Source organism: Hyperolius riggenbachi, chromosome 1 (assembly GCF_040937935.1).
Source record: "Hyperolius riggenbachi isolate aHypRig1 chromosome 1, aHypRig1.pri, whole genome shotgun sequence".
In the NCBI taxonomy this organism is placed as follows: domain Eukaryota; kingdom Metazoa; phylum Chordata; class Amphibia; order Anura; family Hyperoliidae; genus Hyperolius; species Hyperolius riggenbachi.
Window position 1 is genome coordinate 664,891,029 of NC_090646.1, and position 26,544 is coordinate 664,917,572.

Here is a 26,544-nt window from a genome sequence, read left to right on the forward strand (position 1 = left end):
CATCTTCCGGCTGCATGGCATTCCGGAAGACATCGTGTCTGATAGGGGAGTCCAGTTTGTGTCTGGATTCTGGAGGGCATTTTGCCACCAAATGGGCATGAAATTGTCTTTCTCGTCAGGCTACCACCCACAGACCAATGGGCAGACAGAACGCATTAACCAATCCCTGGAGCAATTCCTGAGATGCTACGTTGCTGAGGCGCAGAGTGACTGGGTGAAATTTTTGCCCTTCGCGGAATTCGCTCAAAATAATTTAAAGAATTCCTCGTCTGGGTTTTCCCCATTTCAGATTGTAACAGGGAGGTCACCCAAATTTTCCCCTTTTCCAGTTGATTCGTCTCCATTTCCAGCACTGGAAGATTGGCAGAGATCACTCAGGGACAATTGGGGAATTGTTAAGGGGAATTTACAGAAGGTGTTCCAGAGTCAGAAGGGTCAAGCAGTTAAGAGACGGTCCGTGGAATGGAAGTTTCGGCCAGGGGATCTAGTCTGGGTGTCCACACGTCACTTGACCCTGAAGCAGCCATCTGCCAAACTGGGTCCCAGGTTTGTGGGCCCATTTTCCGTGACCAAGAAGATTAATAATGTTACTTATTCCATTGACCTTCCCACCAGCATGCGGGGGGTGAGGTCTTTCCACGTATCCCTTCTTAAACCAGCGGTCCAGGTGGGTCCCACTCCTCCTCCTCCCGTGTTGGTGGATGCCCAACCCGAGTACGAAGTGGAGAAGATCATAGATTCACGTACTGTACAGAACTCGGTACAGTACCTCGTACATTGGAAGGGGTACGGGATTGAGGAGAGGCAATGGGTACCTAGGAACCGCATGCATGCGGACGAGTTAGTGAAGGAATTTCATGCTGTACATCCCGAGAAACCTGGTGGGAGTTGTCCGGAGTCCACTCCTCGGGAGGGGGGTACTGTGAGGAAACGCGGAAAAGCCGCCGTCTCTCGAGGTGAGGCGGCTGTTTCCGCGTCCAGCATGGCGTCACAACGCGGAAAAAACGCCGCATGCCGCATGGGCAGTGCGGCGGAATCCGCATTGGTAACAGCGGAATCCACATCAGAGGCGACCCCCGCATTAGATACATTGCAAAACAGTACTGGTGTGGCTGGGACTGATAGTCCACCAAGATTCAGACTTACACGCGCGCGAGCACTGAGGCAGAATTTAAATAGCAGTTAGAAGGGTGTCGGCTGACCAGCTGGGTCAGCTGACAAATTCCACTGCTCCCATTGGACCAGCAATTAGGGAGGTCCTGGAAAGGTCCTAGAGTATATATACTGCTGGTTGTTCACTTGCTCCTTGTCTGGCGTTGCGTTCACATATGTGGGAGCACCCAGATCCGTAGTTAGATCCGTTAGTGTGCCGGGACCAGCTGGAGCTGTAATCCTACACTAAGCTAGATTCTGTTGATAGCTAAAGTACTAGTTTGATTGTGATTATCTGTTATGACTTTTGCCTGCCTTGACTATCCTCCTGAACTCTGATCTTGCACCTCGATATTTCTGATACTCTGTTGCCGAACCCCGGCTCGTACTTTGACTCTGCTTCTGCCTTCTGATTTTGTACCCCGATATTTCTGATACCCCGTTGCTGAACCCTGCCTGTACTTCGACTCTGCCTTTGCCTCCTGATCCTGTACTTTATCTGTCCGTGTGTGTACGACCTGGCTTGTCCGACCTCGAGAACCGACCTTACCGTTAGAGGCGGTTCCCCGCTCTGTTAGCGATCCTTCCTCCTGAGGGTCACTTTCAGATATCCCTTCCTACTGTCAGTCTGACTCCTCCCGTCTTGGAGAGCTCAGGTCTGCGGAAGGAATCTGTGCAGTACTCCTTACTGCATTGAGGCCTTGTCCTCTTAGTGTTACAGTTACACCAAACACCACACTCTATTCAGGTGATCAGAGGTTAGTTTGTATATCGGATTATCGGTGAGACTGCAGTTCACTTATAATCTGGTATATATCTGTATTTCCGGTGATACTGCAGATCACCGGTAATCAGATACTCTCTGCGCCCACCGATCGTTACACTGGTCTTCTGTGTTATGGTCAGATGAAACAAAAATGGAATTGTTTGGTCACAATGATGTTTCCTTCATTTGGCATAAAAAAGGAGAAGCCTTCAACTCAAAGAACACCATCCCCATTGTCAAACATGGTGGTGGGAACCTAATGCTTTGGATTTTTTTTTCAGCCAATGCACCAGGGAACCTAATCACAGTAAACTGCACCATGAAAAAAGAGCAATACATGAAGATTCTCAAGGACAACATCAGGCAGTCTGCAGAGAAACTTGGACTTGAGCACCAGTGGACATTTCAGCATGACAATTGTGAGAAAACGTGGAAAAGCCGCCGCAAGTACTCAGAGGAAGGCGGCTGATTCCGCGTTCAACATGGCAGCTTGCGCGTCGGAGCGCGGAGAAACCGCCGCATGCCCAGAGAACAGGGCGGCGGATTCTGCGTCCAATGCAGCGGCCTGTAAGCATATCAGTACGGCTGAATGCGGAGAAAACGCCGCAGGCTTGGACAGCGGTGCGGCGGATTCCGCATCCAAAACATTACAACACATGTCTGGGGTGGCTGGGACTGATAATCCACACAGGTTCAGAAGGACGCGCGCACGCAGAGAAGCAGAGTATTTATGACAGCTAGAGGGGTTTCAGCTGACCAGGCCGGTCAGCTGACAATTCTGTCAGTCTCCATTGGTCCATCACTTAGGGGAGGCGCCGGAGAGCGCTGGTGTATATATACTGGGTGCTGGTCATTTCTCTGGTGTCTGGCGTTGCGATCACTACGTGGTAGCACTCAGACCTTGTCAGTATCTGTGTTTATTAGACCAGTTTCCAAGGTGTTGATGGCCAAGGATCTCACACCTTAGTCTAGGAATTCTGTGATTACCTGTGTTATTATTTAGACCAGTTTCCAAGGTGTTGACGATCAAGGAACTCACACCTTAGTCTAGGAATTGTGTTTATTTGTTATGACCTTCTGCTTTCCTGACCATTCTTCTGATCTCTGATTTTGTACCTTGTCATTCTGATACTCTGTTGCCAAACTCTGCTAGTCTTAGGATTCTGCATCTGTCTCCTGTCTCTGTACTTTATCTGTCCGTGTGTTAACGACCTGGCTTGCCCGGCCTCGAGAACTATCTCTCCTGTTAAGAGATAGTTCACAGATCTGTCAGTGACACTCCCTCATTGGTGTCACTCACGTTCTGTCCTTCCCGCACGCAGCCTGACTCCTCCCTCGGGAGAGTCCAGGCTAACGGAAGGAATTTGCTTGTGCAGTTCCCTAACTGCCCTTGCACCTGCTCCTCAGGTGCAGTCCTCAAAATATTACTGTCGCACCAAAACACTCTTACTACTCAGGTGTCCAGAGGTTAGAGATATATCTGATTATCGGTGATACTGCAGATCATCAATAATCGGGTATATATCTGCATTCTCGGTGATACTGCAGATCACCGGTAATCAGACCCTCTCTGTTACACCGATCGTTACAACAATGACCCAAAACACACAGCAAAAGTGGTGAAGAAATGGTTCGCAGACAACAACATTAACGTCCTGACTTGAATTCAATTGAGAATCTGTGGAGGGAGCTAAAAATCAGGGTGATGGCAAGAAGACCCTCCAACCTGAAAGATTTGGAGCTCCGTACCAAAAATGAATGGGCAAAAATACATGTGGAGACATGCAATAAGCTGGTCTGCAATTATAGGAAGCGTTTGATTGCTGTAATAGCCAATAAAGGTTGTTCTATTGATTATTGAAAAGGGTATGAATAATTTTGGACAGGACGCTGAGATTTTTTTTTCAACAATAATGCATTTTGTACATTGTCTTATTATGTTTAGAGAGACACCCATGTCATTACCTGTCAGAAAAATTACTTGCTGGTTGAATAAAAGTAACTTTAGGTCAATATTTGCCAGGGGGATGAATAATTATGGACAGCACTGTATAAGTGACACAGTCATTGCTGGTAAAATAGGGGCATAGCTAGAAAATAGGGGCATAGCCAGATGCTCTGGTCCATAAGGGGAAGACAAACTCTAGCGGTGAAGTGGTTAAAAGGTTTAAAAATATTTTCTATGTTGTTAAAACGGACCCAAACCAAACATTTTTTTAATTAAAAATATGTAGTTGCACCACTCTGACACATACAAAGATAAATAAACACTCCTTCAAGCCTATGAGCCTTTCAGCGCATGCTTTTCACCCTTCTCTTTTCATAGCTAGGGTTATATTGGGGGCAGCCATTAGCAATTCCTCCATTGCCGGACACCATCTACTCCCCCAGTTTGCCGGAAAAATCCCGGCAATTTTAAAGGAAGGGAGGGGTTCCTCCAATAAATGTAAAATATTTTATATTTGTCATCATGCAGCTGAAAAAAGGCTGCTATTTATTATTATAATTTAGAAAAGAGATTTTATTTCTGAAATCTTGTATTTTTAATTTGGGTCCACTTTAACAAAACCTATTTACATTTAGCCTCTGAGATAAAACATTATTCAGGTATTTTAGGCCTTTTACAGTCACGCTCAAGGGTGGGACCATATTCATTAAAACCAACATAAGCATGAACAGTCCTTATAAAGTCAAGATCATTATTCTTCTGTATTCTCAATCTTCATGTCTGGTCTGCAGCGTTTCAGAGCTTCTAGTTGTTGTTTTTGTTTTTCTGACAATATACAGCTGAAACTAGAAGAAAGGACCAATGTTATCATCGCACATTGAGAAAGTGATCTAATGCAACATATACACAGACACGTACACGTACACATATACTCACAAGCATACAGAGACAGGGATATACAGTCAGGTTCCTAAATATTGAGACATTGACACAATTCTAACATTTTGGCTCTATACACAACCACAATAAATTTGAAATGAAACAAACAGAATGTGCTTTAACTGCAGATTGTCAGCTTTAATTTGAGGGTATTTACATCCAAATCAGGTGAACAGTGTAGGAATTACAACAATTTTCATATGTGCCTCCCACTTGTTAAGGGAGTAAAAGTAATGGGACAATTGGCTTCTCAGCTGTTTCATGGCCAGGGGTGTATTATTCCCTCATTATCACAATTACAATGAGCAGATAAAAGGTCCAGAGTTCATTGCAAGTGTGATATTTGCATTTGGCGTCAATTCTCAAGATGAAATCCAAAGAGCTGTCACTATCAGTAATGCAAGCCATCATTAGGCTGAAAAAAACAAAACAAAGCTATCTGTAACGATCGGTGAAGCACAGAGAGGATCTGATTACCGGTGATCTGCAGTATCACAGGAAATACAGATGTTTACCAGATTATACGGGATCTGCAGTATCACCGATAATCCGATATACTAACTAACCTCTGCTCACCTAAGTAGAGTGTAGTGTTTGGTGTAACGGTAACACTTGGAGGCCTAGGCCTCAGTGCAGCAAGGAGAACTGCACGGATTCCTTCCGCAGACCTGAGCTCTCCAAGATGGGAGGAGTCAGACTGACAGTAGGAAGGATAGTCCGAGAGTGACACTCAGGAGGAAGTGTCACTAACAGAACGGGGAACCGCCTCCAATTGTGAGGTCGGTTCTCGAGGTCGGACAAGCCAGGTCATAACACACGGACAGATAAAGTACAGATACAGTAGGCAAAGGCGGAGTCTAAGTACAGGCAGGGTTCGGCAACGGGTATCAGAAATATCGAAGTACAAGATCAGGAGGCAGAAACAGAGTCTAGGGATGAGCCGGGGTTCGGCAACAGGTATCAGAAATATCGAGGTACAAGATCAGAGTTCAGGAGGATAGTCAAGGCAGGCAAAAGGTCATAACAGATAATCACAATCAAACTAGTACTTTAAGCTATCAACAGAATCTAGCTTAGTGTAGGATTACAGCTCCAGCTGGTCCCGGCACACTAACGGATCTGACTACGGATCTGGGTGCTCCCACGTATGTGATCGCAACGCCAGACAAAGAGCAAGTGAACAGCCAGCAGTATATATACTCAAGGACCTTTCCAGGACCTCCCTAATTGCTGGACCAATGAGAGTAGTGGAAATTGTCAGCTGACCCGCCTGGTCAGCTGACTCACTTCTGGCTGCTATTTAAGCTCTGCCTCTGTGCGCGCGCGCGTGTCACTCTGTAACTTGGTGGACTATCAGTCCCAGCCACACCAGTACTGTCTTGCAATGTATTTTGAGAACCGCTTGCGGGGGCCGCCTCCAATGCGGATTCCGCCGTTCCCAATGCGGATTCCGCCGTTCCCAATGCGGATTCCGCCGCTCTGCCTAAGCGGCATGCGGCGGTTTTTCCGCGTTGTGACGCCCTGCTGGACGCGGAAACAGCCGCCTCACTTTGAGAGAGGACGGCTTTTCCGCGTTTCCTCACAGTACCCCCCCCCCCCAGAGGAGTGGACTCCGGACAACTCCCACCAGGTTTCTCGGGATGTAAGGCATGAAATTCCCTTCTTAATTTGTCTGCATGCATGCGCGTCCCCGGTACCCATTGCCTCTCCTCAATGCCGTACCCTTTCCAGTGTACGAGGTATTGTACCGAGTTTTGTACAGAGCATGAATCTAGAATCTTCTCCACCTCATATTCGTGTTGGGCATCTACCAAGACAGGAGGAGGAGGAGTGGGACCCACCTGGACTGCTGGCTTAAGAAGGGACACGTGGAAGGACCTCACCCCCCGCATGCTAGAGGGAAGATCAACGGTGTAAGTAACATCATTGACTTTCTTGACAACCGGGAATGGACCCACAAACCTGGGACCAAGCTTATTCGAAGGTTGTCTTAGGGTCAAGTGACGTGTGGACACCCAGACCAAGTCTCCTGGTCGAAACTTCCACTCCAGCGACCGTCTTTTGCCAGCTTGACCCTTCTGACTCAAAAAGGCCTTCTCCAGGTTACTTCTAACCGTCCCCCAAAGGTCCTTCAATGACCTTTGCCAGGCCTCCAGGGCTGGGAAAGGAGTGGAGGCTATAGGTAATGGGGAAAATTTGGGTGATCTCCCCATCACCACCTGAAAAGGCGAGAATCCGGAGGACGAGTTTTTTAAATTATTCTGGGCAAATTCTGCGAAGGGCAGAAATCTGACCCAATCGTCCTGCGCCTCTGCCACATAACACCTTAAAAATTGCTCTAAAGACTGATTTATTCTCTCAGTCTGGCCGTTGGTCTGTGGGTGATAGCCCAATGAAAAAGACAGCTTTATGCCCATGAGGTGGCAAAAAGCTTTCCAAAACCGTGAGACAAATTGGACTCCCCTGTCTGAAACTATGTCTTCGGGAATGCCATGTAAACGGAAGACATGAGTGATAAACAACTCGGCCAATTCCTGAGCCGAGGGGAGTCCTTTCAAAGGCACAAAGTGGGCCATCTTACTAAAGCGGTCGACTATCACCCAAATGACCGCCATACCTTCAGACCTGGGAAGCTCGCCCACAAAATCCATGGACAGGTGGGTCCACGGCTCATTCGGGGTGGGCAAAGGCTGCAACGTACCGACAGGTCTTTTACGTATTCCTTGCAATCCGCTGCCAAGGAAGGCCACCAGGCGCATCTGGCTATCAGATCCTGTGTTCTGGATGCCCCAGGATACCCTGCATTCTTATGCGCATGGAACATCTCAAGAACCTGCAGGCGAAAAGGCAGAGGAACGAACAGGACCCCTGCGGGCTTCCGTTCCGGAATGTCTTGCTGAAAGGGAGCCAACGTCTCCCTCCAATCCTCCCAAGTTCCAGTGGCTGCCAGTACTAATTTCTGGGGAATAATGGTCTCTGGAATGGAGGGCTGTGCTGTCTCTGACTCAAAACATCTGGACAGAGCATCCGCCTTAACATTCTTGCTCCCTGGGGTGTACGTAATAATGAAACTAAACCTGGAGAAGAACAACGACCATCGAGCCTGGCGAGGGCTCAACCTCTTAGCGCCCTCGATGTACTCTAGGTTTTTGTGATCGGTGTAAACCGTGATGGTATGCTCAGCTCCCTCTAACCAGTGTCGCCATTCCTCGAAAGCCAATTTGATGGCCAAGAGCTCCCTGTTGCCAATATCTTAATTCCTCTCTGCAGGGGAGAACCTGCGAGAGAAATACGCACACGGGTGCATTCTACCCTGCAAGCCTGACCGCTGAGACAGCACAGCCCCCACCCCAACCTCCGAGGCATCCACCTCCACAATGAACGGGAAAGAGGCATCCACATGTCTGAGGATGGGTGCTGAACAGAATAGGCCCTTCAGGGTGGCAAAAGCATGTAAAGCCTCAGGAGACCAGTGAGTGGTATCTGCCCCCTTCTTAGTGAGGCAGGTAAGGGGAGCAATGACCGTGGAGTACCCTATTATAAACCGTCTATAGTAGTTGGCGAAGCCAAGAAAGCGCTGAAGGGATTTCAACCCAACCGGCTGTGGCCACTCCAGAACAGCGGAGACCTTGGCAGGATCCATAGACAGGCCTGTGGTGGAAATTATGTACCCCAAGAAAGCGACAGATGTTACTTCAAAGATGCACTTCTCAAGCTTTGCGTATAACGAGTTCTGCCTTAACTGATTCAACACAAACCTCACATGGTTTCTATGTTCAGCGAGGTTGTTGGAGAAGATAAGAATATCATCAAGATAAACTAGTACAAATTTCCCCAACACCTCCCGGAATACCTCGTTAATGAGTTCCTGGAAAACGGCCGGAGCATTACATAGCCCGAAGGGCATCACCAGGTACTCATAATGCCCGTCTGGTGTATTAAAGGCCGTCTTCCACTCATCGCCCCTTCTTATACGTATCAGATTGTACGCGCCCCGCAAATCTAGCGTCAGTAATCTGAGTGAACAAATCATCTATCAGTGGCAACGGATAGCGATTCTTTACAGTAATCTTGTTGAGACCACGATAATCGATGCAGGGTCGCAGGCCTCCGTCTTTCTTTTTGACAAAAAAGAACCCTGCTCCAGCAGGTGACCGGGACGGGCGAATGAAACCCTTGGCCAAATTTTCACGGATGTACTCCTGCATGGCCAATTTTTCGGGCCCTGATAGATTGTACAAGTGACCCCGGGGGGGAACACAACCTGAACGGAGATCAATGGGACAATCAAAAGGGCGATGTGGGGGCAATTTATCAGCTGCCTTGGGACAGAACATGTCGGAAAATTCAGAGTACTGATCTGGTACCCCTTCCACCTGAATTCTGGTTTGCCCCAAGGTCAACTTCCCCAAACACAGCTGAAAACAACGAGGTGACCAAGTGGTTAACTGACCCGTGGCCCAGTCTATTTGAGGTGAATGAAGTTGCAACCACGGCATGCCTAGGATAATAGTTGAGGTAGACATGTGCAATACAAAAAACGATAATTGTTCCCCATGCAGTACCCCTATGGTGACCTTCACCTCCGGGGTCTGTGATAGAGCACGATTCCGTTGTAGAGGGGAATCGTCTACTGCCGTGACCTGAATGGGGGGTGTCACAGGAGTGAGAGGAATACCCAACTCCTGAGCAAACTTAAAGTTCATAAAATTGGCCGCTGAGCCTGAATCAATGAAAGCCTCAGTGGCCACAGATTTCTTCTCCCATGTAATTGTACAGGGGAGAAGCAATTTCTTTTCTTTAAGGGGTGAAAGTGGCGTGCCTAGGGTGTCACCCCCCACTACTCCTAGGCAAATTCGTTTCCCGACTTGTTCGGGCAGTTTTGCACCCTATGCCCTGCTTCTGCACAGTATAAGCACAGTTGTTCCGTCATTCTCCGCCTTCGCTCCACCTGGGTCAATTTCGAACGACCAATCTGCATTGGTTCGGGTGGAGGCAAGGCCGGAGGAGATGAGACAGACGGAGATGGCGTTACTAAGGGTGCAGCAGAGGGTGCCACATATGATGTTACCCTGGCACGGTGACTGCCCCGAATCTGCCTCTGATGGCGTAATCGACGGCCGACTCGAATGGCCGATGTGATGGCCTGATCGACTGTCCTGGGCTCGGGCAAGGTTAGCATTAAATCGGAGACGTCCTCCGACAACCCAGACAAGAAGTAATCCATGAGGGCAAAATTATCAAATCTGGCGGTGACTGACCATCTGCGAAATTCTGCCGCGTAATCCTCGACTGAACCCCTGCCTTGCCGCAAAAGTTTGAGCTTCCGCTCAGAGGTTGCCGCAAGGTCAGGGTCGTCGTATATCACGGCCATGGCCTTAAAAAATTCCTCTACTGAGGTCAGAGCTGTATCAGTGGGAGGCAGATTGTATGCCCAGGTCTGGGAGTCACCAGTTAACAATGTTTTAATGAAAATGACCCGTTGGGTTTCAGTCCCTGAGGATCGGGGTCTCAACTCGAAGTATGACAACACTCTACTCTGGAAATTCCAAAAGTTAGACTTGTGGCCAGAAAATTTGTCTGGTACGGGCATCCGTATGTCATCACTATGAGGGGATCGCACCGAATCAACTGACGTCTGAAGGGTTTGCACAGAGCCTGTTAGGGCATCAATCAAAGCTTTGTGCTGGCCCAGTGCTTGCTGGATAGTATCCACCGAAGTGGCAAGCACAGTCAGAGGGTCAGTACGTGCGTCCATCTGTATTTTGGTCTGGCGTTCTGTAACGATCGGTGAAGCACAGAGAGGATCTGATTATCGGTGATCTGCAGTATCACAGGAAATACAGATGTATACCAGATTATACGTGATCTGCAGTATCACCGATAATCCGATATACTAACTAACCTCTGCTCACCTAAGTAGAGTGTAGTGTTTGGTGTAACAGTAACACTTGGAGGCCTAGGCCTCAGTGCAGCAAGGAGAACTGCATGGATTCCTTCCGCAGACCTGAGCTCTCCAAGACGGGAGGAGTCAGACTGACAGTAGGAAGGATAGTCCGAGAGTGACACTCAGGAGGAAGTGTCACTAACAGGACGGGGAACCGCCTCCAATCGTGAGGTCGGTTCTCGAGGTCGGACAAGCCAGGTCGGAACACACGGACAGATAAAGTACAGATACAGTAGGCAAAGGCGGAGTCTAAGTACAGGCAGGGTTCGGCAACGGGTATCAGAAATATTGAAGTACAAGATCAGGAGGCAGAAACAGAGTCTAGGGACGAGCCGGGGTTTGGCAACAGGTATCAGAAATATCGAGGTACAAGATCAGAGTTCAGGAGGATAGTCAAGGCAGGCAAAAGGTCAAAACAGATAATCACAATCAAACTAGTACTTTAAGCTATCAACAGAATCTAGCTTAGTGTAGGATTACAGCTCCAGCTGGTCCCGGCACACTAACGGATCTGACTACGGATCTGGGTGCTCCCACGTATGTGATCACAACGCCAGACAAAGAGCAAGTGAACAGCCAGCAGTATATATACTCAAGGACCTTTCCAGGACCTCCCTAATTGCTGGTCCAATGAGAGTAGTGGAAATTGTCAGCTGACCCGCCTGGTCAGCTGACTCACTTCTGGCTGCTATTTAAACTCTGCCTCTGTGCGCGCGCGCGTGTCACTCTGTAACTTGGTGGACTATCAGTCCCAGCCACACCAGTACTGTCTTGCAATGTATTTTGAGAACCGCTTGCGGGGGCCGCCTCCAAAGCGGATTCCGCCGTTCCCAATGCGGATTCCACCGTTCCCAATACGGATTCCGCCATTCCCAATGCGGATTCCGCCGTTCCCAATGCGGATTCCGCCGCTCTGCCTAAGCGGCATGCGGCGGTTTTTCCGCGTTGTGACGCCCTGCTGGACGCGGAAACAGCCGCCTCACTTTGAGAGAGGACGGCTTTTCCGCGTTTCCTCACACTATCAAAGAGATACCAAAAACATAAGATGTGGCCAAAACAAATGTTTGGAACATTCTTGAAAAGAAGGAATGCAAGGCTGAGCTCAGCAACACCAAAAGACCAGGAAGACCAGGGAAAACAACTGTGGTGGAAGACCGAAAAATTATTTCCCTGGTGAAGAAAACACCCTTCACAACAGGTAAGTGTATGTGTGTCAAAGTCAACAATCAAGAGAAGACTTCACCAGAGTGAATACAAAGTGTTCACCACAAGATGTAAACCATTGGTGAGCCTCAAAAATAGAAAGACCAGATTGGAGTTTGCCAAACGACATCTACAAAAGCCTTCACAGTTCTGGAACAACATCCTATGGACAGATGAGACCAAGATCAACTTGTACCAGAGTGATGGGAAGAGAAGAGTTTGGAGAAGAAAGGGAACTGCTCATGATCTTAGCATACCACCTCATCAGTGAAGCATGGTGGTGGAAGTATCATGGCGTGGGCATGTATGTCTGCCAATGGAACTGGTTCTCTTGTATTTATTGATGATGTGACTGCTGACAAAAGCAGGATTAATTCAGTGTTTCGGGCAATATTATCTGCTCATATCCAGCCAAATGCTTTAGAACTAATTGGACGGCGCTTCATAGTGCAGATGTATTTGAAGAGAAAGAAGTGGAATGTTGTGCAATGGCCGAGTCAATCACCTGACCGGATAATCCAATTGAGCATGCATTTCACTTGCTGAAGACAAAACTGAAGGATAAATGCCCCAAGAACAAGCAGGAACTGAAGACAGTTGCAGTAGAGGCCTGGCAGAGCATAACCTGAAACAAAACTCAGCATCTGGCAATGTCTATGCGTTCCAGACTTCACACTGTAATTGACTGCAAAGGATTTACAACCAAGTATTAAAAAGTTAAAGTCGGATTTTTGATTAATATTCTGTCCAATTACTTTTGCCCCCTTAACATATGCAAACTGTTGTAATTCCGAAACTGTTCACCTGATTTGGATGTAAATACCCTCTGACAGTCTGCAGTTACAGTATAACACATCATGTTCGTTTTGTTTCAAATCCATTGAGGTTGTTTATAGAGCCAAATATGTTATAATTATGTTGATGTCCCAATATGTATAGCCTGACTGTATAAACACGCACACAGATACATAGATATACACATACACATTGTATTGTGATATTCAGGGAATTTGGGATCACTTGCAACAGAATGCAAATTTGTTCGTGAACCGTGAACGCGAATTTGCGGAAAAGTTTGCGAACATCGCAAACCTCCATAGACTTCAATGGGAAGGCGAACTTGAAAAACTTCAAACATTAATTCTGGCCACAAAAGTGATGGAAATGATGTTTCAAGGGGTCTAACACCTGGAGGGGGGCATGGCGGAGTGGGATACACGGCAAAAGTCCCAGGGAAAAATCTGGATTTGATGCACAGCAGGGTTTAAGGGCAGAAATCACATTTTATTGCTAAATTGGAGGCCTAAAGTTCTTTAAAACATCTTGCTGTGTATACATGAATCAGGTAGTGTAATTAGTATACTGCTTCACACTGACAGACTAAACTCACTGTGTAACGCACCGCAAACAGCTGTTTGTGTAGTGATGGCCGTGCTGGACTGGTGCGCACCATGGCGAGAGTGCAGGCGATGTCGGTTTTCAAGGCCATATGGACGGGCTGAGGTAGCTCAATGACAGAACAACAGTGACTGAGTGTCCAGCTGATCAAATTTGGTCTGCCCACAATGAAGCAACGACCTTATTATCTTCTTGGGTCAGGTGTGCCCCCCAACCCCAACACACTCATTTAGCCGGTCATTACTTCATTGTGATGCGCAAGCCCCTTCACCGCGGCAAGGTAACGATCATGAAGGCGAATTGACACATGTACATGCTGTAATGATCGGTGTCAGCCAGAACAGATTTTTCTGATTATTGGTGATCTGCAGTATCACCAATAATACAGATGCTATACCTGATTATATGGTGATCTGCAGAATCACCAATAATGCAAATATAGCAAGACACACAAGATACTAAGATGTAAGATAGTGTTTGGTGCAACAGTAAACATGGATAGAGATACCCACTGTCCAGAGAAGCTGGTGAAGGGGGTATCTCTAACCAACACAGTAATCAGTAGTCCAGCAAGCTGGAGACTTAGTGAAGTAATGATGTGTTCACCCGAGGAGCAGGTGATGCACAGTCAGACAATGAAGAGGGATCACTCGAGGAGCGAGTGATTCAGACTGTGCTGCAACAGGTGATCTCCTGAGGGGCAGGAGATCCAGACAGTACTAATAGTAACTAGTCACCTGAGGAGCAGGTGATAAAGACTGTACTGCAGCTATCACCCTGAGGAGCAGGTGATTCAGACTGTACTGCAGCTAGTCACCTGAAGAGCAGGTGGCTAAGACTGTACTGCAACTATCTACCTGAGGAGCAGGTGATAACTAAACTGAGAGCCCATCACCAGGACTAAGCTCCCTGGTGAGGGTAGAAGAGTCAGACGAGCAGGTTCGGCAACACACGGACAGATACGGTACAAAGGCAGAAGACAGAATCAGAGTGAGGGATAAGCCAAGTCGGCAACTGGATCAGATAGGCAGAGGTACAGTATCACAAAACAGAAGAGTAGTCAAGACTAGCAGAAGGTCATAACAAATAATACAATTCAATTAGTACTTTAAGCTATCAACAGAATCTGTCTAAGTGTGGATCCCCAGCTCCTGCTGGTTCTAGCACACTTTCGGATCTTCTGACTATGGGTCTGAGTGCTAACACGTAGCATATGCAACAGCAGACGAGGAACGACTGACAGGCCTGTTCTATATATACTGGGAGCACTCCTTAGCACTGCCCCAGTCACTCAGCCAATCAGGATCAGTGCTGGAGTCAGCTGACCGCGGTGGAAACCGCCGGCTGAGACGCGGAGATAGCCGCCATGCCACTCTCTGATGCGGCGGCATCTCTGCAATCCCTTACAGCCCCCCCCCCCCCCCCCCCCCCCCCCAGGAGTGGACTCCGGACGCTTCTTACACGGCTTTTCAGGATATCGCTCATGAAACTCTCTTTTCAGATCCTCGGCATGCATGCGGTACTCTGGAACCCAAGTTCTCTCCTCTAGACCATACCCCTTCCAATGGACCAAATACTGTACAGAATTCTGCACTAATCGAGAATCCAAAATTTTCTCGATCTCATACTCAGGTTGGTCGTCAACCATCACAGGGAAGGGGGGGGGGGGGAGGAGAGAGGAATCCACCTGGTATGGGCCTACAAATCTGGGTCCCAACTTGGGAGATGGTTGTTTTAACGCCAAATGCCGAGTAGACACCCACACCATGTCCCCTGGAGAGAATTTCCACTCCACAGACCGCCTTTTATCAGCTTGACTTTTCTGCATTTGAAAGGATTTTCCCAGATTCCTCTTTACCATCACCCAAACTTCCTTCAATGCCCTTTGCCAATCCTCTAGAGCAGGGAAAGGGGATGACGTCACAGGTAAAGGAGAGAATTTGGGAGATCTCCCTGAAACTACCTGGAAAGGGGAAAAACCTGAAGAAGAGCTCTTCAGGTTATTATGCGCAAATTCCGCAAAAGGCAAAAACTTCACCCAGTCTGACTGGGCATCTGGCACATAACACCTGAGAAATTGCTCCAGGGACTGGTTAACTCTCTCAGTCTGTCTGTTGGTCTGTGGGTGGTAGCCCGATGAAAATGACAGGTCCATATCAAGCTGTTTGCAAAAGGTTCTCCAGAATCTAGACACAAACTGGACTCCCCTATCTGACACTAGATTCTCCGGATTCTCCGGAATGCCATGCAGTCGGAAAATGTGCTGAATGAAGAGATCGGCCAATTCCTGAGCTGAGGGGAGTCCTTTCAATGGGACGAAATGAGCCATTTTACTGAACCTGTCAACTACCATCCAGATGACCGTCTTGCCCTCAGACCTGGGAAGTTCTCCTAAGAAGTCCATAGACAGATGAGTCCATGGTTCACTTGGCACTGGCAAGGATTGTAACGTACCCACTGGTGCTTGCCAGAGGCAAAGCTAGAAATGACTGGGCCCCATAGCAAAAAAAATGTTATGCCCCCCCCCCCCCCCCCCGACCTTCCAACCCCACGAACCTCGGACCTCCCACCCAAACATTCCTCCAGGAGCCTCCACTCCAACATTCCCACACCCCTCTAAGTACAGTATAAGTAGCCAGGTCTATAGGTGTCCCCAGTTTAGGTAGTAGTCAGGGGCGTAACTAGAAAATCACTGGGCCCCCTTGTGGCAACAGAAATTTAACCTAAATACTGTACAAACGTTTTAACTTATACATGAACATTATGGAAAATCCAAGTTGAAAATAAACTGTGAAGATAAACAATTTCATCCATCCTACTCCTGAAAAATAAATTCATTTTGTACAACCTTTCAGTTTTATTTTCTATTTTAAAAAGCTAAAAAAGTAGGTTTAATGCTATTGTCTCATATGATGATGATTCAGCTTTTCCCATAGTCTCGCAGTTAGCAATCATGTGACCCCCAACAAGACAAATTCAGCAATCATGAGGCCTCTATCAAGACAAATTCGGCAAAAATGAGGCCCCCAACATGACAAATTTAGCAATCGTGAGGCCCCCAACAAGACAAATTCAGCAATCATGAGGCCCCCATCAAGACCAATTCAGCAAAAATGAGGCCCCCAACATGACAAATTCAGCAATCGTGAGGCCCCCAACAAGACAAATTCAGCAATCCCGAGGCCCCCAACAAGACAAATTCAGCAATCCTGAGGCCCCCAACAAGACAAATTCAGCAATCATGAGGCCCCCAACAAGACACATTCAGCAGTCATGAGGCACATAAATAGACAGCATTTCACATAAATAGGCAGAATGCCCCCTTAATATGGTAGACACCTCTCACCTGGCTTCTGAATTCTCCTGTACTGGCTGCTGTGCCTGGCAATACTGTTTTTGGCTGGATTGGGGATGATGTGTGGGCTGAAAGGCCTGGCGGTGATGCTGTGGCCGGGTTGGCTGGCGGTGATGCTGTGGCCGGGTTGGCGGTGATGCTGTGGCTGGGTTGGCTGGCGGTGATGCTGGGCTGTGCTTGGCTGGTTGAAGTAAATGCTGGCCTGACCGGTGGTGATGCTGTGGCCTTTTTAACAGTGATTCTGGGCTGGTTGGCTGGTGGTGATGCTAGGCTGGCTGGCCTGGATAGTTTAGGTAGTGACAGGTGCCCCCTAGTTAAGGTAGCGCCAGGAGTCCCCAAGTTTAGGTAGTGACAGGGGCCCCACCAGTTCAGGTAGTGACAGGAGCCCCCCCAGTTCAGGCAGTGACAGGAGCCCCCCAGTGTAAGTAGTGACAGGTGATCCCCAGTTAGGACTGACAGGAACCTCCAGGTTAGGTTGTGAGTGACAGGGACCCCCAGGTTAGGTTGTGATTGACAGGTGCCCCCCAGTTAAGTAGTGAGTGACAGGCGCCCCCCCCCCCCCCAGGTTAGGTTGTGAGTGACAGGGACCTCCAGGTTAGGTTGTGAGTGACAGGCGCCCCCCAGTTAAGTAGTGAGTGACAGGCGCCCCCCCAGGTTAGGTTGTGAGTGACAGGGACCCCCAGGTTAGGTTGTGATTGACAGGCGCCCCCCAGTTAAGTAGTGAGTGACAGGCGCCCCCCCCAGGTTAGGTTGTGAGTGACAGGGACCCCCAGGTTAGGTTGTGACAGGCGCCCCCCAGTTAAGTAGTGAGTGACAGGGACCCCCAGGTTAGGTTGTGAGTGACAGGGACCCCCAGGTTAGGTTGTGAGTGACAGGCACCCCCCAGTTAAGTAGTGAGTGACAGGCGCCCCCCCAGTTAAGTAGTGAGTGACAGGGACTCCCAGGTTAGGCTGCCCCTCCCCCTCCCCCCAGGCCCACTTAGGGCCGTTTTTTGAGGGCTGGAGGGGTCGCAGCATGAGGGGAGAGCTTGGTGGCACGTCGGTGGGGAGGGAGGAAGGGGCCCCCCCCATCCCTCACCTCGGGCTCTCCCCTCTGCGCTCTCCCCTCCAGCATTAAACAAAGATGGTATGCAGGCGGGAGCAGCGGCGGCAGATGCATACCTTCCGTGCGCTCCAGCCTCCACCGATGCGTCTGCATACCATCTTTGTTTAATGCTGGAGGGGAGAGCGCAGAGGGGAGAGCCCGAGGTGAGGGAGGGGGGGGGCCCTTCCCCCCTCTCCACCAACGTGCCACCAAGCTCTCCCCTCATGCTGCGACCCCTCCAGCACCTAGCGGGGCATCCTGCTGCGGGCCCCCTGTGAGGTAGGGGCCCCATAGCAATGCTATGGATGCTATCCCCATTGCTACGCCCTTGGTGCTTGCCGAGAGGGCTTGTTTCTGGCACAAACAGAGCACTCTCTCACAAACTCCTTGCAATCAAGTGCCAAGGAAGGCCACCATACACATCTAGCCAATAGATCCTGAGTTCGAGCAGCCCCGGGATGCCCTGCAATCTTATGGGCGTGAAACAACTGTAAGAGTTGTAAGCGAAAGGGAAGTGGCACAAACAATACTCCCTCGGGCTTCCCATCCGGAATATCCTGCTGATAGGGCGCTAAAGTCAGTGCCCAATCCTGCCAGGTTTCCGTGGCGGCTACCACCAATCTTGAGGTAGAATGGTCTCAGGGGTTGCTGGCTGAACTGTCTCAGGTTCAAAGCACCTAGACAGCGCATTTGCTTTGACATTCTTACTGCCTGGAGTATACGTTATAATAAATCTGAATCTTGAAAAGAACAAAGACCAGCAAGCCTGTCGGGGGCTAAGCCTTTTGGCCCCCTCGATGTACTCCAGGTTTTTATGATCAGTATAAACAATAATTGCAATAATTGCATGTTCTGCCCCTTCAAGCCAATGACACCATTCCTCAAAGGCTAACTTAATGGCCAGGGGCTCCCGATTGCCGATATCGTAGTATCTCTCGGCGGGAGAGAACCTACGGGAAAAGAAGGCACAGGGATGCAGTTTGCCTTGAAGGCCAGATCGCTGAGACAGCACAGCCCCCACCCCAATTTCAGATGCATCTACCTCAACGATGAAAGGGAAGGTGACATCCACGTGTCTCAAAATAGGAGCAGAACAAAACAACTTTTTCAATGTAGTAAAAGCAGAGTGTGCCTCTGCTGACCAATGATAAGTGTCAGCCCCTTTTTTGGTGGGGCTGGTGAGGGGTGACACCACCGAAGAAAATCCTTTGATACATTTTCTGTAGTAGTTGGCAAAACCCAGAAACCTTTGGAGTGCCTTCAATCCCACGGGTTGAGGCCACTCCAATACAGCAGAGACTTTTTCAGGGTCCATGGAGAGACCCGAAGTGGAAATAATATATCCCAATAAAGGGACCTTAGTGACTTCGAAGAGGCATTTCTTTAATTTGGCATACAATGAGTTCTGCCTCAATTTTCTTAACACAAACTTCACGTGCTTCCGATGTTATATTGTCCAGATATACTAACACAAACTTTCCCAGAACTTCTCTGAAAATCTCGTTGATCAACTCTTGGAAGACGGCAGGGGCATTACACAACCCGAAGAGCATGACCAGATACTCGTAGTGCCCGTCGGGCGTGTTGAACGCCGTCTTCCATTCATCACCATCCCTAATGCGTACAAGGTTGTATGCCCCTCGTAAGTCCAACTTAGAAAAAATACTGGCATTGGTTACTTAGGCAAACAAATCGTCAATCAACGGCAGTGGATAACAATTCTTCACGGTGATCTTATTCATCCCTCGATAGTCAATACAGGGTCGAAGCCCACCGTCCTTTTTTTGTACAAAAAAGAACCCAGCCCCAGCAGGTGACCGGGAAGGATAGATAAAGCCTTTGGCCAAGTTTTCCTTAATGTATTCCTGCATTGCCAGCTTCTCTGGCCCTGACAGATTATAGAGATGACCTCTAGGAGGCATACAACCTGATCTCAGTTCTATGGGACAGTCAAAACTCCGGTGTGGCGGGAGTTTATCTGCTGATTTGGGGCAAAACACATCAGAAAACTCTGCGTACTGCACTGGCACTCTTTTAACCTGAACCTTGGTGGCACAAACAGCAACTTTCTCCAAACAGTGATGATGACAATGGGCTGACCAGCTTTGTAGTTGACCTGAGGCCCAGTCAATCTGAGGAGAATGAAGTTGCAACCAAGGCATTCTGAGGATTATGGTGGAAGTTGCCGTTTGCAAGAACTGTAGTTTCTCCTTATGTAGAACCCCGATTTCACACAATAACAAGGGTGTCTGAGAAAGAGGCTGTCTACATTGTAGCGGAGAGTCATCTACTGCAGTAATCAGAATCTGACGGTCTAATGGGAGCACAGGAATCCCCAATTTTTTCACGAAGTCATAATCTATAAAATTGGCTGCAGAACCTGAATCCACAAATGCATCTGTGGGCGTGGTCCGACCCTCCCAAGTAATGGAGCAGGGAAGGAGCAAGCGATTATTGTTTAGAGGTACTGACGGCTCGCCTAGGGTATTACTTCTGACTACACCTAGGCGGCAGCGTTTCCCGACTTTTTAGGACAATTCTGGACAATGTGACCCTCCTCAGCACAATATAGACAGAGTCTCTCTGACCTTCTGCGATTCTTTTCCACTTGAGTTAACCTAGAATGACCAATTTGCATCGGCTCATCTTGTGATGACGGAGGTGGAGAAGAGGCAAAGGAAATAGATCTTAAAGCATTTTTTCCACGGGTTAGTCGTTGAAAGCGAAAGCGGCGATCAATCCGCACAGCCAACGAAATTGCCTCATCCAGGGATTTAGGCTCAGGATGCCCTAGCATCAAATCAGAGACTGCATCCGATAACCCTGACAGAAAACAATCTAAAAGAGCATACGTTCCCCATCTAGCTGACACAGCCCACCTCCTAAATTCTGCGGCATAACTCTCTACCGGATTACGACCTTGCCTGAGAGTTTTTAGCTTCCTCTCAGCCGTAATAGCCACGTCCGGATCATCGTAAATAATGGCCATGGCCTTAAAGAACTCCTGAACTGAGGATAAAGCCTCATGCTCTGCATGCAGACCATATGCCCATGTTTGTGAATCTCCTGTCAAAAGTGTTTTTATACAGGGAGTGCAGAATTATTAGGCAAATGAGTATTTTGACCACATCATCCTCTTTATGCATGTTGTCTTACTCCAAGCTGTATAGGCTCGAAATCCTACTACCAATTAAGCATATTAGGTGATGTGCATCTCTGTAATGAGAAGGGGTGTGGTCTAATGACATCAACACCCTATATCAGGTGTGCATAATTATTAGGCAACTTCCTTTCCTTTGGCAAAATTGGTCAAAAGAAGGACTTGACAGGCTCAGAAAAATCAAAAATAGTGAGATATTGTGATGAATAGCGGAAAAGCTGCCGTGTGTTCTGACAGTAAGGCGGCTGATTCCGCGTCTGATGCGGCGGTTTGTCCGCGTCAGCATGCGTCTGGGTTATCTGGAACTAATGGTGCACATGGGAAGAATGGTGTGGGGGCCGCCGCATGTTCTGATGGTAAGGCGGCGGATTCCGCATCCAGTGCGGCGGTTTCCCCGCAGCAACATGTGTCTGGGTTGTCTAGACCTAGTAGTGCACACAGATGGAGAGCTACGCGCGCGCAAGACAAGCTCTTTATACCAATAGGAGGAAGATCAGCTGATCAGGGCGGTCAGCTGATTCCTGCTCAGTCAGTGATTGGTTGACGGGAGCTGGGCGGCGCTGTGGGGCGCTTTACTATATATATCTCCTGCTGTTCAGTTGCTGGTTGTCTGGCGTTGCGAATGCTTATGTGTTAGCACTCAGACCTTAGTCAGATCTTTCAGTGTGGTGGAACCAGGAGGACCTGGGAATCCACACTTAGCCAGTTACTGTATATCATCTGTGTTATTCTCTAGCATAGTTCCAGGGTGTTGAGATCACGGCCCTCACACCCCAGACTAGGAATATTGTATATCATCTGTGTTATTCTCTAGCATAGTTCCAGGGTGTTGAGATCACGGCCCTCACACCCCAGACTAGGAATATTGTATATCATCTGTGTTGTTCTCTAGCATAGTTCCAGGGTGTTGAGATCACGGCCCTCACACCCCAGACTAGGAATACTGTACTGTATATCATCTGTGTTATTCTCTAGCATAGTTCCAGGGTGTTGAGATCATGGCCCTCACACCCCAGACTAGGAATACTATATATCATCTGTGTGTTTCTCTAGCATAGCTCCAGGGTGTTGAGATCACGGACCTCACACCTCAGACTAGGCCTTGTTCTGATATCTGTTATGACCTGTAGCTTTCCTGACTATTCTTCTGATCTCTGATTTGGTACCTTGCATATCTGATACACTGTTGCCGACCCGGCCTGTCTGACCTTCTGGCTGTCACCCCCCCCTCAGGGTGTCCAGCCTTCCCGCAGGGGTCCCCTGCTCTACAGAGGGGACACTGCTCCTTCTCAGTCAGGGACTCCCTCTCCAGGTGTCCTTGACTGCAGTAGAGTCTTCTCTACTTATTGGACCACCTGCTACCCCGGTGGTCTAAAGATTACTGTTGCACCAAAACACTCACACACTCAGGTGTCTAGAGGTTAGACATATTTGATTATTGACGATTCTGCAGATCCTCAATAATCAGGTATATCTGTATTCTTGGGGATACTGCAGATCACCAAGAATCAGATTCTCTCTCTGGTTGCTGACACCAATCGTTACAGATATCTTGCAGAGGGATGCAGCACTCTTAAAATTGCAAAGCTTCTGAAGCGTGATCATCGAACAATCAAGCGTTCCATTCAAAATAGTCAACAGGGTCGCAAGAAGCGTGTGGAAAAACCAAGGCGCAAAATAACTGCCCATGAACTGAGTCAAGCGTGCAGCTGCCAAGATGCCACTTGCCACCAGTTTGGCCATATTTCAGAGCTGCAACATCACTGGAGTGCCCAAAAGCACAAGGTGTGCAATACTCAGAGACATGGCCAAGGTAAGAAAGGCTGAAAGACGACCACCACTGAACAAGACACACAAGCTGAAACGTCAAGACTGGGCCAAGAAATATCTCAAGACTGATTTTTCTAAGGTTTTATGGACTGATGAAATGAGAGTGAGTCTTGATGGGCCAGATGGATGGGCCCGTGGCTGGATTGGTAAAGGGCAGAGAGCTCCAGTCCGACTCAGACGCCAGCAAGATGGAGGTGGAGTACTGGTTTGGGCTGGTATCATCAAAGATGAGCTTGTGGGGCCTTTTCGGGTTGAGGATGGAGTCAAGCTCAACTCCCAGTCCTACTGCCAGTTTCTGGAAGACACCTTCTTCAAGCAGTGGTACAGGAAGAAGTCTGCATCCTTCAAGAAAAACATGATTTTCATGCAGGACAATTCTCCATCACACGTGTCCAAGTACTCCACAGCGTGGCTGGCAAGAAAGGGTATAAAAGAAGAAAAACTAATGACATGGCCTCCTTGTTCACCTGATCTGAACCCCATTGAGAACCTGTGGTCCATCATAAAATGTGAGATTTACAAGGAGGGAAAACAGTACACCTCTCTGAACAGTGTCTGGGAGGCTGTGGTTGCTGCTGCACGCAATGTTGATGGTGAACAGATCAAAACACTGACAGAATCCATGGATGGCAGACTTTTGAGTGTCCTTGCAAAGAAAGGTGGCTATATTGGTCACTGATTTGTTTTTGTTTTGTTTTTGAATGTCAGAAATGTATATTTGTGAATGTTGAGATGTTATTTTGGTTTCGCTGGTAAAAATAAATAATTTAAATGGGTATATATTTGTTTTTTGTTAAGTTGCCTAATAATTATGCACAGTAATAGTCACCTGCACACACAGATATCCCCCTAAAATAGCTAAAACTAAAATCAAACTAAAAACTACTTTCAAAAATATTCAGCTTTGATATTAATGAGTTTTTTTGGGTTCATTGAGAGCATGGTTGTTGTTCAATAATAAAATTATTCCTCAAAAATACAACTTGCCTAATAATTCTGCACTCCCTGTAAATGTAACCCTTTGGACCTCAGACCCTGACAGATTAGGCCTTAACTCAAAGTAAGATAACACATGATTTCTAAAATTCTGAAAATCAGATCTCTGTCCAGAAAACTTCCCTGGAACGGGCATGCGAAGGTCTGTTACTGGAGGGGATCGCACTGCATCGATAGTCGTTTGAAGTACCTGAATTGTCCCAGACAGTTGGGTGATCTGAGTCTGTTGGGTACCAATAACTCCGGTAAGATCGTTTACCGTAGCGATCAGGGTTTCAACTTGACTACGCAGTGCGTCCATAATGTTTGGTCTGCTGTTCTGTAACGATCGGTGTCAGCCAGAACCGATTTTTCTGATTATTGGTGATCTGCAGTATCACCAATAATACAGATGTTATACCTGATTATATGGTGATCTGCAGAATCACCAATAATGCAAGTATAGCAAGACACACAAGATACTAAGATGTAAGATAGTGTTTGGTGCAACAGTAAACATGGATGGAGATAACCACTGTCCAGAGGAGCTGGTGAAGGGGGTATCTCTAACCAACACAGTAATCAGTAGTCCGGCAAGCTGGAGACTTAGTGGAGTAATGATGTGTTCACCCGAGGAGTGGGTGATGCACAGTCAGACAATGCAGAGGGATCACTCGAGGAGTGAGTGAGTGATTCAGACTGTGCTGCAACAGGTGATCTCCTGAGGGGCAGGAGATCCAGACAGTACTAATAGTAACTAGTCACCTGAGGAGCAGTTGATAAAGACTGTACTTCAGCTATCACCCTGAGGAGCAGGTGATTCAGACTGTACTGCAGCTAGTCAACTGAGGAGCAGGTGGCTAAGACTGTACTGCAACTATCTACCTGAGGAGCAGGTGATTAAGACTGTACTGCAGCTAGTCACCTGAGGAGCAGGTGATTCAGACTATACTGCAGCTATCTACCTGAGGAGCAGGTGATAACTAAACTGAGAGCCCCTCACCAGGACTAAGCTCCCTGGTGAGGGTAGAAGAGTCAGACGAGCAGGTTCGGCAACACACGGACAGATACGGTACAAAGGCAGAAGACAGAATCAGAGTGAGGGATAAGCCAAGTCGGCAACTGGATCAGATAGGCAGAGGTACAGTATCACAAGACAGAAGAGTAGTCAAGACTAGCAGAAGGTCATAACAAATAATACAATTCAATTAGTACTTTAAGCTATCAACAGAATCTGTCTAAGTGTGGATCCCCAGCTCCTGCTGGTTCTAGCACACTTTCGGATCTGACTATGGGTCTGAGTGCTAACACGTAGCATATGCAACAGCAGATGAGGAACAACTGACAGGCCTGTTCTATATATACTGGGAGCGCTCCTTAGCACCGCCACAGTCACTTAGCCAATCAGGATCAGTGCTGATCCTGATTGGCTAGCTGACCGGCTGATCAGCTGACTCCCCTTCTGCTTGCATAAAGATCCTGTCTGTGCACGTGCGCGCGCGCACGTAGACCTCAGTCTATGTGCGACTGAGGGAGCAGGCAAAGATCCACTATGCGACCATGCGGCGAACGCCGCTGGCTGAGACGCGGAGGCAGCCGCTATGCCACTCGGCGCAGCGGCGACTTCCTCCACATTCCCCACAATCCCAGGCATAGTTCCATCAAGTATCCGCGTGGCGGAAACCGCCGGCTGAGACGCAAGGATAGCCGCCATGCCACTCTCTGATGCGGCAGCATCTCCGCAATCCCTTACACATACCTTTTGTTTTGTTGTTGCAGCCGCAGTGCAGCCAGAAAAATTAGGCATGTACACGCACCAGAAAAATTATTATAGTGGCCGCTGCTAGCAGCGGCCTTAAAGATTCAGGAATCCACCTGGAGTTCTAGACCCTGTTGGTGGTGGCCGAAAAGGCAGTCAAGCGGCCTGCAGGCAGAGATGCTGTGTGGGAGCTAACTTGGTCTTGGGGCAGGTAGCAGTGGCCGGCAGGCAGGCAGTGATGCTGTGTGTGGGGACTGACTTAGTTTTCGGGCAGGCAGTAGCCCTCTGGGATCCATGCCTCATTCATTTTGATAAAGGTGAGGTACTGAACACTTTTGTGACCTAGGCGACTTCTCTTCTCACTGACAATGCCTCCAGATGCGCTGAAGGTCCTTTCTGACAGGACGCTTGAGGCGGGGCAAGCCAGAAGTTGGATGGCAGATTGTGACAGCTCTGGCCACAGGTCAAGCCTGCGCACCCAGTAGTCCAGGGGTTCATCGCTGCTCAGATTGTCTATATCTGCACTTAAGGCCAGGTAGTCGGCTACCTGCCGGTCCAGGTGTTGGTGGAGGGTGGATCCGGAAGGGCTAAGTTGGACTAAAGAATGTCTGCAATCACCATTTGATTGCTAGAGCGTGCAGTCCTTGCCTGCATGGACATGGGAGGAGGAGGAGGAGGATTACTGGCAGTGGCACCTTTATTCCATTGTGCTGTTACATCACCCTTAAACGCACTGTAAAGCATGCTTGCCATCTTGTTGTGCAAGTGCTGCATCCTTTCTGCCTTCTGGTAATTTGGTAATATCTCAACCACTTTGTGCTGATACCGAGGGTCTAGTAGCATTGCCACCCAGTACAGGTCATTCACCTTGAGTTTTTTTATACTGGGGTCCCTCAACAGGCTGGACAGTATGAAAGACCCCACCTGCACAAAGTCGGATGCCGACCTACTATCCATCTCCTCTTGCTCTTCCTCAGTGATGTCAGGTAAGTTCTCCTACTCCTCCTCCCCTCTGCCACGAAAAATACC

General features: G+C 48.3%; 1 protein-coding gene across 2 annotated transcripts in view; it reads right to left on the minus strand.

The window, feature by feature from the left end:
• Positions 1–1,408: 1,408 nt before the first annotated feature.
• The window catches only part of LOC137532290 (NACHT, LRR and PYD domains-containing protein 12-like), a 362,324-nt gene continuing 337,188 nt past the window's right edge, over positions 1,409–26,544 (minus strand). For both annotated transcript variants that reach the window (XM_068252670.1, XM_068252660.1), the window contains one exon: positions 1,409–4,711. In XM_068252670.1, the coding sequence (XP_068108771.1) occupies positions 4,618–4,711 (94 nt within the window). In that variant the 3' untranslated portion in view covers positions 1,409–4,617. The remainder of the gene's footprint in view (positions 4,712–26,544) is intronic.